Source organism: Rattus norvegicus, chromosome 1 (assembly GCF_021556685.1).
Source record: "Rattus norvegicus strain SHRSP/BbbUtx chromosome 1, alternate assembly SHRSP_T2T, whole genome shotgun sequence".
Lineage (NCBI taxonomy): Eukaryota > Metazoa > Chordata > Mammalia > Rodentia > Muridae > Rattus > Rattus norvegicus.
Window position 1 is genome coordinate 234,125,710 of NC_141534.1, and position 13,585 is coordinate 234,139,294.

Here is a 13,585-nt window from a genome sequence, read left to right on the forward strand (position 1 = left end):
CATATAAAAGAGACACGTGCTCCACTATGTTCATCGCAGCCTTATTTATAATAGCCAGAAACTGGAAAGAACCCAGATGCCCTTCAACAGAGGAATGGATACAGAAAATGTGGTACATCTACACAATGGAATATTACTCAGCTATCAAAAACAACGAGTTTATGAAATTCGTAGGCAAATGGTTGGAACTGGAAAATATCATCCTGAGTGAGCTAACCCAATCACAGAAAGACATACATGGTATGCACTCATTGATAAGTGGCTATTAGCCCAAATGCTTGAATTACCCTAGATCCCTAGAACAAACGAAACTCAAGACGGATGATCAAAATGTGAATGCTTCACTCCTTCTTTAAATGAGGAAAAAGAATACCCTTGGCAGGGAAGGGAGAGGCAAAGATTAAAACAGAGACTGAAGGAACACCCATTCAGAGCCTGCCCCACATGTGGCCCATACATATACAGCCACCCAATTAGACAAGATGGATGAAGCAAAGAAGTGCAGACCGACAGGAGCCGGATGTAGATCGCTCCTGAGAGACACAGCCAGAATACAGCAAATACAGAGGCGAATGCCAGCAGCAAACCACTGAACTGAGAATAGGTCCCCTATTGAAGGAATCAGAGAAAGAACTGGAAGAGCTTGAAGGGGCTCGAGACCCCAAAAGTACAACAATGCCAAGCAACCAGAGCTTCCAGGGACTAAGCCACTACCTAAAGACTATACATGGACTGACCCTGGACTCTGACCCCATAGGTAGCAATGAATATCCTAGTAAGAGCACCAGTGGAAGGGGAAGCCCTGGGTCCTGCTAAGACTGAACCCCCAGTGAACTAGTCTATGGGGGGAGGGCGGCAATGGGGGGAGGGTTGGGAGGGGGACACCCATAAGGAAGGGGAGGGGGGAGGGGGATGTTTGCCCGGAAACCGGGAAAGGGAATAACACTCGAAATGTATATAAGAGATACTCAAGTTAATAAAAAAAAAAAAAAAGAAGAAGAAACTGGGAGGCTCAGATGGTCAGCAATGAGTCCATGGAAGCAACTCGAAGCAACTGGAATAGTAGCAGAAGTTCTTTGGTGTGTTTCTCTATACAAAGTCAACCACAAATGAAGATCAGCAGAGAGCGAGGTGAACCGATGCAGAGACCAGCGTAAGCAAGCCCAAAGAAGCCCAGCAAAGAGTTGCGAGCTAAACCAATGCAAAAGAATCATCCACTGGCCTTAGAATAGCAGAGTTATAGACAGAAGAATTGTCAAAAGTAAATAAACTTTGTCCCCTCCACTGACTCCATACCCCATTGCTGCCTTCTCAAAGTACTGGTGCCAGGCTGGACTCTGGCAACAGAGTGAACAACTTTATAAGACTGATGGCAAATATTATAACATGCCTTCTTGAAAGGCTGTACAATTTATCTCCCTGTACAGGAGATTATGGTTTTGTGTATAAGTAGCATGTGAGTAGCAATAAGGGAATAGTCAAATGCTCATCTTGAGGGTGAACTGCTGGGTGACAGTGAAAGGTGCTGTGGCAGAATGTTCATTGCAGTAGCGGTGTCCTGACCACTCTCTTGTTACTGTGACCAAACACCTGACAAGAAGAAACATTGGGAAGAAGGTTTCCTTGACCTACAGTTTTGAGGGGACGTGGCCCATCATGGCAGAGAAAGTATGGCAGCCGGAGCATGTTGAGTCCTCAGTCAGCAATAGAGCAAAGCGAATGCTGCTTCTCAGCACATGTTCTCCCTCGCTCTGGGGCCAGCCCAGAGGATGGTGCTGCCCACACTGAGGCTGGGTCTGCCCTTAGTAAAATCCTTGTAGAAATACCCACATAGACATGCCCAGAAGTCTGTTTCCACAGTGATGGTAAATCCAGCTAAATTGACAGTGAAGATTAGCCATCACTAACACACTTATATTTTAAGCAGAATAGAATCAGTTCACAAGTTATCTCCCAATGGATTAATGTGCGATGTGGTATTTTTTTTTTTAATTTTTAATCCTTACTGTTTCTATAATGATCATTTTTTATCACTGTCTTAGTTAAAGTTGAGTTTATCTTATCTTAACTCTCAGGTCTGTCACCAAATGAAGTCAGGGCAGGAACTCAGGTCAATGCCCTGGAGGAACACTGCTACTCAGCTTGTTTTCTTAAACCATCCAGGACCACTTGCCCAAAGGTGGTACTGCTTCCCAAGGGATGGGCCCTCCATCATCAATCATTAGTCAAGACAAGAACACCACTTGTCTATGGGCCAGTGTTATGGAGGAATTTCCTCAATTAAGATTCATTCTTTTTTAAACAACTCTAGTTTAGATCACATTGACAAAAACCTAACCAGGACAGTCACTTCTGTAATCAAGGAAATAGTTACTGGAAAAGCATACAAGTGCTGGCCTAGGTATTCTCAGTACTTGTTTTGGATCAATCAGCTCCTCTATTCTGTAGCCCTGCTGCTGTTTACATATTCTTCTGTTTACTTGGATGCTGGAAAAGAGTAGGGTCATTTAAGGTACATTCTACAAAGGCATTCATCCTGTCAGCACCTGACATTGAAGCCTGGCCTCTGTGTTTTTAAAGTTATCTAAAGTAGTTGCTGTCTTTGTTTTTAAAACATTGTCTATATATGTTTTATTCTAGTAAAAAAAAAATACCCTAAAATAAGAAAATGCTCTGAAATTTCTGGCTTCTCTTATGACTTAGTGTGCATCCTTACACACAAAGAATAGCATAGGTTTTGTTTCCTTAACAAGTGTTAAGCTGGGGCATATCCATGCACATGTGTTATGTAGAGGCCAGAGGCTGATTGGGGGTCTTTCCATCACCCTCTTATATGCATTCATGCCTGTGTGCACCAGAGCAAGCAGGCAAGCAGCTTCATCGGTTGCTCTTTTTCTTCGTTACCTTGCTTCAGGATCTTTCTCTAGACAGAAACTCACCCTCTGGCTAGCTGGCCCGCCCATGGGTTCTTGGCATCTACCTGTCACAGGCATGTGTAGCCGTGCCTGGCTTTCCCCTCAGAGGCTGGGGATTTGAACTCGGGTCATCATGCTCAGGAAACAAGTGCTTTTTCAGTGAGCCATCTACCAAGCCCCCTAGACCCTGGGCCTGGAGTATCTAGTCTTAACTGATCAACAGGCTCTGTGGTCCTCCTGTCTCCACCTCCCTCACCCAGGGATGGCAGATATGAGCCCCATGCCTAGCTCTCTGTGGGTGCTGGAGTCTGTCCTCAGGTCTTCATGGCTGTGTGTCAAGCCATCTCCCCAGCCCATTTAAGATCACTTTTAAAATAATTAAATTGGTTTTATTGAAAAAACTTTCATCTATGTTTTACATTTGCCTCACTAATTAAATGATAAATTAAACCTTTTTAAAAATAGAAAAAACATCTAGTCAGAAGTCTAAGTTTTTCATGCTATATACGTTCAGTTTAGATAGCTGTGGCACTGTCAGTCTATATTGAGAAGCCAGACTAAAAAAAAAAACAAACGTCTAAAGATGACTAACTGTCCTATACAGTGTGCTGATTCTTAAAAGTAATAACAATATCCTTAATGATATTTTTCAGATACAGGCTTCAAGTAGAAATGGCTGTAGGTTTGCCAGATGTTTTTCTTGGAGATGTGTCAGCTGTAGCTTTATAAATGAATGTAGTGGCGGTGACTGAACCCATCAGAACTTAAGGATCCAGCCCTCAAAGGCTGAGGCAGAAAGAGCGTGTTCTAGGCCAGTATAGGCAATGTTACCAAACTGGTCCTGTCTCAACAAAAGTAAAATTAAAAAAAAAATCTTAAAGAAGATATGAGAAACATTTAAAGGATATAATTTGCCCAATAATCTTAATCCTTTCTACTTGTCCCTGCCTTCGTTAAATTACTCATTCATTCATCAAGTCTTTGTACATCTACTCTGATGCTAGTGGACAGAAGAGAATGGAAACATCGATTGTATTGGATAAATACCCTGTACCAATTTATCATTATATTAAAAATGAAACATCCTTACAATTCAGTGATAATGAGGACACCTGCAACTGTCATTTATGGGAAAATGTACAAGTTCTATGGAGGTTCAGAGGGAACGATTACTCCTACAAAAGAAAAGACATGTGAGATGTGGGAAAAGGATCAGTACTGGAAAACCATTGCCTGGAGCCTTGAAGCAGGTCAAGTCACTGGGGATTGTGTTGTCTACACTGCTCTCCTCTCAGAGGCATGTGGTCCATTCCTTAGCTTGTCTGAGTACCTTGTCTCAGAGCCCGGCATGGTGCCTCTCAGCTGTCACAGTTGTCATCACCACTTATGAAGCTGAGGACCAAGACCCTGCAGGCCTGGGGCCATTCTGGGATACATAGTGAGTCCAGAAGCCTCAGGTACAGAGTGAAACCCTGTCTCAAACAGTCAGGAAAACCAACTCCTGATAGAACATGTCAGGCCTATGATGAACTTTTCACTTGATCAGCTCCCTGTCCAGACCAGTACTAAACAATACTTCTTCACTAATATTGCCAAAACTCATAGTATTTCAAATGTAATGTACTGCTTTGTAATATGGTGTTTTGAATACTTTAGAACTGAATTGAATCTCACACTTTTGTTACCATCACCATTGAGAGGGGTTTGATTGAGGTAGTCAGTGACTATTGTGAGCTCTGGGAAGTTCTGTTGTTTGTGCACCATAGTTTGAGCTTTCCTTTAGAATTGCCAGGTGGGACCAAACAGTCTCTGTCTATGGCATTTATTGTGAAAAGTAGTTACTTTGAGTTCCTTAACAAAAGTATAGTGCATATTCGTACAAATTGAATATAAGAAGTATTAAATGTAATAAGAATCAAAATCACCTCTGAATTTATATTGTGTGTTTTGCTTTCTTTAATAGTATTCCTTGTAAATAAATACTCTAAAAATTCATTGGTTTGGAATTTGTGTTTTGGTTGTTTGGTATTTTGTTTTGGTTTTTGGTGATGGCGGTGATGGTTATCCACAGTGGTAAGGCAGAGGGAAAGAGTAGTGAGTCTGTAAACTCTGCTCAAAACAAAACCCTTCTGCTCTATAAGGCAAGAGGGACGTTAGCCACATTCTGTTTCTAAGAGAGCATCATGCAGGATTTCGTACAAGGTTGATGAGAAGGAAAAGCCTTTGTGAATGTTCTTCTCCCCTCCCTTTCTCTTCCTACCAGATCCTTCTTGATGAACTATCTTCTACTAAACACTGGGCGTCCGTGCATGTCTCAGACCACAGTGGATTTCACTATCGCCAGTTCTTGCTAAAGTCCTTGATTAGCCAGACAACGACAGACAATGCTGTACCGCAGCACAACTCTTTGAAATGTGAGCCGAAAGAAGCAGCAGCAGCAGCAGCCTCAGCAGAGGAGCCCAGTGTGAGTCTTCCCCAGCTCCTAGAAGAAGAGGTGGAATTCTGCACAGATCTTATTGATTCCTATCCAGGGCATGAAACCCTTTGGTGTCACAGGTAAGAGAGACAACCTTTGTTGGGATTAGCTGGGTGTGTCCCATGAGACTGCAGAACCTGTTGTATGTGACGTCTGTATCTGATCCTAGTGTTCCTGGCTGAGGAGGGGCCTTATCATCTCACCAACATTGTCCTTGTTAGTGCAGGTTTCTCACACCGCTGCCTGTGCTTTAAGTTCACCCTACACAACAGAGTGCCTTGTGTTACTTCAGACATTCTATAGAAACACTAGGAAACATAAAAATGTTTCATAACTCTTTGAAGATTCTGACAGTCAGCATCCCCGGGATACGATGCTACCATGTGTTTTTAAGTACAACCTTCCAGATGATTTTGATGTAGGCAGGGCTGAACCTGATGATTAGATCATGGGATATAAGGTAAGCTTTACCTTTTCCCCTACTCTAATGATCTGTAAATTAATTATCTTTAGTATAACAACAACCAGAAAAGCCAGCGGTTTTATTAACCTGGATTTTTAGTACATTTGATATCATAAAATTCATGTTGGGATGAAGCCCAGATGGGTTAGCCCATTGCTTCAGTTATTCTGGATCTTTATTTGGAAGAATCTCAACCTTTACAGGTCCAAAGTCTGCTTCAGGTCATAGGATTCAGTTTAAAACGAGACTTGTCTTTGCCGGTCAAGGATAAGGATTGTAAAAATTGTATTTCCTAAGTCAACTGAGTCCCCATACCTTTCTCTAGGGTCTAATCTTTCTCATGGCTGCTTAGTCTGTTAGCTGCTAATCCATATTTAGTGCATTCAGAAGGCAGAAGTTATCTTTCATTTTTTCAGAACCTTCAAGAGTAGACAGTGGCCCTTTCTTCTCACCACAAAGCATTCTGACTGCATGGTTTTAAGACAGGCCGTGAGGCTCTTGTTCAGAGACTTTGCTGTTCTGCTGTATCTCCTCCTCACAGTAGCAAGGCGTCGGGACTTAAAATGTTGATATTTAAGGCCTTAGCCCTTCAATGAGTGATGAGATGCAACAGCTTAGCTCCTGTTATATGTCAGGTCATAGTTTGTGTTGCAGGTGTGCACCCTGGGAAAACTGTTTGGGTATTATGCAGAGCAATTTTTCATTTTAATAAGCAATTCCAGACTGCTCCTCCATTGAAAATAGGAATGGTATCTTTTATGTGCTTTGCTCAGAGCCCAGCACGCCTCTTCTGAATACTGATAAGTAAGACTAAAGTGCTAGTTTAGTAAGGATCTTAAATAAGACCTCACTACCTTGAGTGTATTATAATTTTTTAAAAAATGACTACGGCCTGCTGGGCCAGCTCAGTTAGTAAGATGCTTGCCAACTAGCCTGATACCATGAGTTTCATCCCTTGAACTTAGAACATGGAACACAGTGGAAAGAGAGGACTGACTTCTGTATCCACAATCACATGCGCATACACATACACATGTGCTCATGAATGAGTGAATGAATGAAAGAAAGAAAGAAAGAAAGAAAGAAAGAAAGAAAGAAAGAAAGAAAGAAAGAGATGTCCTCAGAAAGGACTAGGTAGAGGTTATAAACTGCATCTTTAGTCTGAAACTGTTTACTTTAACTTGTTTTTAATTACTTGTTTGTTTTTGTGTTATATAATAATTTATAGTGAATATTGACTTTTGACTGTTTCTAATTCATGTTAGAGTTAGAACTGAAAATTCACTGTGATCCAAATAAATATTTATTGAAAAGCCCTTAGAGCAATGCTGTTTTCTCTCGAAGCAGCCTGAGCAAGGGGTGAAACTCTGAGATCTTGGTCAGTTTCTTTCCCCTGGACAGTTGTGGGTCATAAACTGGGTGTGGGCTGACACTGTGTATGAGTGATCACCTTCTTTCCCCTGAGAACTTTGAGTTTGTCACGGTTATCTTTCTCTTCCCCTACCCCATCACAGGCGGCACGTTTTCTACCTTCAACATCACTTAAATGGCAGGCTCCCTCCAAGCTTGACTCCCCTGTCACCCGCAGACTGCTCTGGGGCAGCTTTGAATGACTTGCACCAGATTCCAACCAGCCCTCAGCTATCTCAGGCAATGGAAGTAGACGGACTGAGTGACTCAAGCAAGCAAGGCTATTCCCAGGAAACCAAGCGCCTAAAGCGGACCCCAGCTCCAGACTCCCTAGGCCTGGAGATGGAGCACAAGTTTATTGATCAAGTGTTGTCTACTTGTCGGAATGTAGAGCAAGCCAGGTATGCCAATGCATACAGGAAATGGCTGGTGACTTTGAGTCAGTGACAGGGGTGGATTCAGCCTAGGAAATTCCTTTTAGTGCAATATTGCTTTTCTTTCTCAACGCTATAGTTGCATGAACTGACTGGCTAACTGTATTTTTCATCTACAGCTTAAAAGTCTATAAGGAACCTTTTGTTTTATTTATTTTGTCAAGAGCCGGCATTCCTTTGGGTATAATCGTGTAGTTCCTTCCTGCTAAACAGTGTCTTAATTCTTTTTTTTTTCCTCTTTGGTCCATGGCTTTCTCCGTCCATACTTGGGCTTCTCGTTTGGCTCTTGTGATTGGCTCCCATACTTATTCACCGCAGTTCAGTTGCTACATAGGCAGTTTCTTTAAACATTGAAAATTTTTGTTGCAGTTCAGCTTAAGAATATTAACACATATGCAGAAGAACTTACTCTAACTGCAGTTTTGAGAATAAAATGGCTAGATGGGGCCGTGAGGATGTAAGCCACTTCTTCCTCAAGCATGTTCTCCAGTTATCCACTAAGAGAACCAAAGCCAGGAGTGTTGAAATTTATATAGAAAAAAAATGCTTCCAATGTAATCTATTTTTTAAATGATTATTTAAAAAACTAAACTAATTTAAGAGTTTATGTAATTGTAGTACTGAAAAATTATTTTTATTACTAGTTTTGATAGATTGTTTTTACCTCATATTTGGTATATGCCAAAACAGCAAGTCAGCCCTTATAAAATAAATTCTTTTTTAAAAAAACCCACAAATGCCATTTTTAGTTATTACTATGTTTTTCCTTCTAAAGACACTCATGAAAGTGGGACAAAGAAAAGTAGTCCTGTAAAACTTTTTTTGAAAAAAAAAATTAAATAAGTTACTAAAGTTATACTGGATAAACTGCAAAGGTTTTTCTCAAGTGGCTAGTCAGAGTTTACTGGCAAAATCAAAGGAGGAAGACTAGTTTTGAGCATTTAGTTCAATTTTTACTTTTAAAATAAAACAACGCTCTTTGATACTAAATTCATCAGGGATAAGTACCAAAGTCCACACACTAGCTATATCACTAATAAGGGCTGTGTTTTTCAGGTTGGTGAAGTTGGGTGGGAATGGGTCCAGTCTTTCTTATTCCATCCACCCCTTTGGATGAGCTGTGATTCCTCCTCTCTGTGTGTACACGTTCTCTTATCTCGCCAGTTCATTCCGTACTTTGCACCACTCACTGGTCTGTATTTTTTTCTCATGTGTCTTTTTTCAGGGATGCCTACTGAAGCTATTGTCAGTGTTAAATAGCTTAATACCTGTGTAGAAGCACAGGAAGTATGACTAAGAGGTGCCCCTCTCAAGTTCCCTTTGAATGGTTGTGTTGGTCATGGTTTCTGTTGCTGTGATGAAACGCCGTGACCAAAAGCAGCTGGAAAGAGAGTTGACGTTGCTTATACTTCCGCGTAACGAGTAGTCCATACTGAGGGGATTCAGGGCAACAACTGAAGCAGGCTCAAACCTATAGGCAGGCACTGATGCACGGGCCATGGGGGAGTGCTGCTTACTGACTAGCTCTGTGGCTTGCTCAGTTAGCTTTCTCGTTAGTACCCAGGACACCAGCCCAAGGAGTGGCACCACTTACAGTGATCTTGACCCTCTCCATCAGTCACTAGTTAATCCACTGTAGGCTTGTTTGCAGCAGCATCTTATGATACATTTTTCCCAGTTGGGGTTCTCCCGTCTCAGATGACTCTAGCTAGGGTCAGGTTGTCATAACACTAGCAGGCACAGTGGTAGAAGCTGTCTCTTGTCCTGTGTGTGTGCAGAATGCAAGCAATGATTGCAGAGATAAGCCCAGCCATCGAGTTTGGCATGTTCTCTCTCCTCATGCTTGGTTATGTGTGTTGCGGGTTGAGGGACAGAAGGAAAGGCAAACCTCTCCTGCCTGGCTCCGGTGGACACTGCAGTAGCGTTAAGAGAAAAGAAATGGACTTTTACTCGAGCATCATGGCCCTATTAAGTAGCAGACTGCTGAGCTGGGTGGCACTTAGGAAACCCAGGAAAACTCCTACTGACCCCAGTACATAGATCTTGCTCTCTTGGGGGAAAGTTGTTTTTACTATCTTATAATATTTACATAACAATATACTTACTATTGTGAAAATAATTCCACAGCCTTCTATATACAAAGCATATTTTGAATCATTAAATACCTCAGATTCCACCTGGACCTCTATAGGGAAAACCATTACAGGATGTGTAGGTCCTCTGAGATTGAGAAGTGACACAAATGACATGCGGTTCCTGTGGCTGCACCCTGTCTTGACTCAGTCTTACCTTTTCTTCTTGGCATCCTTTTTAGTGTCCCCAGTAATAGGGCTTATCTTTGCTATAGTATGTGTCAGGACACAGCATAGGCTATGCCTTATGAACATCAGCTAAATTTTTATAGCGCTTCATGCCTTTTTATCTCCTACTCAGCCTCTTGATCATCTAGGTGTCAGCTGCCTTCTAAGGCTCAGCCATGCCTTCCCAAAGCCGTGGACTCCTCTAATATACTGTGGTTGCATCTTCTTAGTGCGTTGGAAGTAGGGAGTAAAAATGCAAATATCTAAAAGATCCCGTTTCTGTGTGGGTTTTGTGTGCTACATTTTTTCTGAAATTAGCATTTTCAAGTGTTCATTCACAGGACTTAAGATTTCCCTGTAACTTTTCCCTTAATGTTTGGCATTTACCCTCACTAGCAAGCCACTGTCTTTGACCAAGTGAATTCATTCAGTAGAGAAAAAAAATGTCTAATTTAGGGGCTTTTTTAGTCATACTCGTCTACACATTATATATATATACATACATATATATATATGTATATATATATTGCTGTTAAAAGGAAAAGAGGGTTTAGACTGACACGTTGTGTCTGATTTTACTCCTGTGTATCAAGAAATCTACTGACATACAACAGGCAGTAAGATCTGTGATCTTCGCCGTAACCCTGTTCTTGTTTTAAAAGTCTTTATTTTGGTAATTGCAATGCCAGATTATATCATATGGCTTGCACATCATAAGGACTTAGTAGCTATTTATTAATGATTACGAGCTCTTTGAAGAAGGGAAAGATTGCCTTTGCTCATGAATGATGGAATAATGATGAGGAAATTAATGAGTTATAAGGGAGTGATAGCGGCTAGCTCTGTAATTCCTAAGGAGCGCTCCCATGTGTAAAGTCGGTGAGATTTAGAGCTGCTGTCTATTCCTTTTTAGATTTGCTAACGCTCAGCCGTGAGATGGGGCTTTGGACTTCTCTTAGCCATTCTTTGTCTACAGTAGCATTCTCAAGTCAGTGCCATCCACTTCATGAGAACATTGTTTTCTTTCACTGATGCTGTGGGAGAGCAGATCGTGCACACAGCACCAGAGGCACATTCAATGATTCTTGGGTTTTAGAGACTTCTTGATCTGTATTTATACAGGCCTCAGCCCAATCCCCAACTTGAACTGCGGACCTTGTAGGTACTCCTTGAACCTGTTTGAGTCCTTTTTTAAGCCTGAGGGTTTTATACCGTCTTAGAAGCTTTGGGCCCAGACCAGTCACATTTCTTACTCTTAGGGCACAGCTCTGACTTAAGCTAATCATGACATTAGTTCTTTCTCTTTGTTTTTGCCGGTGCTGAGTCTCAAGCTCAGATTTATTGTCACTCATAGAATTAAATGTGTACAGATTATCACCAGAAGCCACTTATAGTTTCAAATAAGGGCTATGTAACATACAGTGTAAAAGCAAACTTTTGAGTTTATGTGTGGTCTATAGCAAGCATATGTGACAGACAATGTCATTTCAGTAATGTTCAGCTCCTCTCTGTTCACATTATGTGTGTGTGTCTGCGTACATGTGGATGTGTGCGTATAACATTCTACATGTTCTCAGTCTTGCAATTTTCCCTTATTCAGCACAAGATGGTGTCTGGGAAGATTCAGCTGTAAAATGAATAGTGAATGATCTATCCCCCCCTTTTTTTTCTCCAAAACCTTTTTTTGGGTTTACTGTTATTTTTCCTTCTAGAAATTGTACCTTAAAATTTTTTAAATGCTTTATTCTAAAGTTTTTTAACATTGTAAAAACCATATCTTTGTCTTAAATGAAACTGCAAACCCAACCAATGTGTTTGTTCCCTCACCTGTGACACACACATAGTTTGTAATGAGCTCCTGCTTTTATTAGAGAAGCACATTGGGGTACCAGGAATTTTCACAAACTCAGATTCATAGAAGCAGTGAGTAAGAAAAAACTATCCCAAGAATTCCACATACTGTCGTACAGTGTCGTCTTTCAAAAACTGTACATTGTGTTAACTTGAGTGCCTTTCTAACTGTGGTACAAGTTATCTTATACTGAACTCTTGTGTTTAGGTAGTAAAAAGTGTAAACATTTTATCGGCTCATTGTGTTGCAGTGAGATAGACTGACTGGAGAAGACCTTTTGATTTATAGTTCATTAATTGGCAATTTTTATGTACTCTACAAAGAATACCAAAAGTTAGAATTCATTCTGTCTGTCTGACAGCAAACGTTTTGACTTTTGGAGGCATCATAATTGAAGGGCGGTGTGTGCATAATTAAAGACACATGAAAGCTATGCAGCTGTGCTTGAAGGGAAGCAGGCACCCCAGGCACTGCCAAGAGAGAAAGCGGGTGTTGTCCCAGGTGACCCTCTGCCTTATTCTGAGAACCTGCCTTCCCTCCCAAATTCAGGCACAGGGGGAAATGGGACTGGCTAATACCAAAAGAAAAGGTGAATTTCAATTTCTATGAATTTGTGTGTGGAAGGGAAGGCCTGTCATAGTTAATGATAGCATATAGTTGTCATCTTGATTTCTTAAAAATATGTAGTAAATATTCCAAAGTGCTTTGCAGAGAATTGTTGAATAATACATCTCTATGTTGTGTTCATAATTGAGGTAGAAACCAGTGTATCCTGTGTGGCTTTAGGGTGGGAGGAATTCTCAGGCTCCCAATGTCTTGACCCTCTCAGGCCATTCCCATCCCCGTCACCACGGAACAACTAGAGGCTGTTGGTTTAAAAAGAAAGGGCAGCTAAGTTGATCTGCTGATGAAACCGTGCTTCAAAAGATGTTAGCTGTACGTAGTTCATGCTTTCTGAACACAAGCGTGAGCCACAGAGCTGACCCTGATGTTTATTAGTCTGTTGTTAATCTCAGAGTGTAGAAGATTTAATCAATTTAGAACAACATTTTATATTCTTTGGCCAAAAAAGAAAAGGCAAAATATTGCTAGTTACTAATTGTTAGCTCTGAGTGTGCGAAATCTAATATGGACCATCTTGCTGCTTGTCCTGTAGTTGTATTAAGGATGTTATCATAAATGTTGCTGTGAAGAGAACGTCTGTGTTCTGTCTCCACTGTGGGGATGTGGAGGAGATTATATTTTGTTTCAGTTGATGTTCTCAGCCTTTAAAAATTGTATTGAGGAAAATAGTCACTGTTGTTTTGCAAACCAACAGCTTTTTTGCTTCCTAAAACTTCTTTTTCTCTGCAAGTGTGAGATGCAAGACAGACAGGTTCAGGGCATCACATAATGCTGTGCGTACTGTTGGAGATTAACAAGTCAGAACTGATAAATGCTGGAGGAGGAGGAGTATTAGCATAGCTCTATGTTAACGTTGCCCACATTTAGGTAAACTATACGATTTTGTAAGAAATGCACATGTTTAAATATACAAGGCAAGATATACCATTGTATAACATTGCAACCAAAGTCGAGGTTCTTTTTAAGTCTAAATATGTGAGCGTACATGTGTGTGCACACATGTGCATGCACATTCACACATTTAACAAGATCTAGAGCTTAGGCTTACATGATTTTTTTTACACAGAAGATTTTTATGCAATGAATTTTTATTTTCCTATTAGCTCAAAAT

General features: G+C 40.9%; 1 protein-coding gene across 2 annotated transcripts in view; it reads left to right on the plus strand.

The window, feature by feature from the left end:
* Ptar1 (protein prenyltransferase alpha subunit repeat containing 1) overlaps nt 1-8,049 on the plus strand; it is a 50,124-nt gene extending 42,075 nt beyond the window's left edge. Inside the window, exons 7-8 of one of the 2 annotated variants that reach the window (XR_015678175.1) lie at nt 5,179-5,471; nt 7,369-8,049. Coding sequence is in view for 1 of the 2 variants with exons in the window: in NM_001105760.2 (NP_001099230.2) it covers nt 5,179-5,471; nt 7,369-7,711 (636 nt within the window). In the remaining variant the exon portion in view is untranslated. 2 annotated transcript variants of the gene reach the window in all.
* Nucleotides 8,050-13,585: the final 5,536 nt, after the last annotated feature.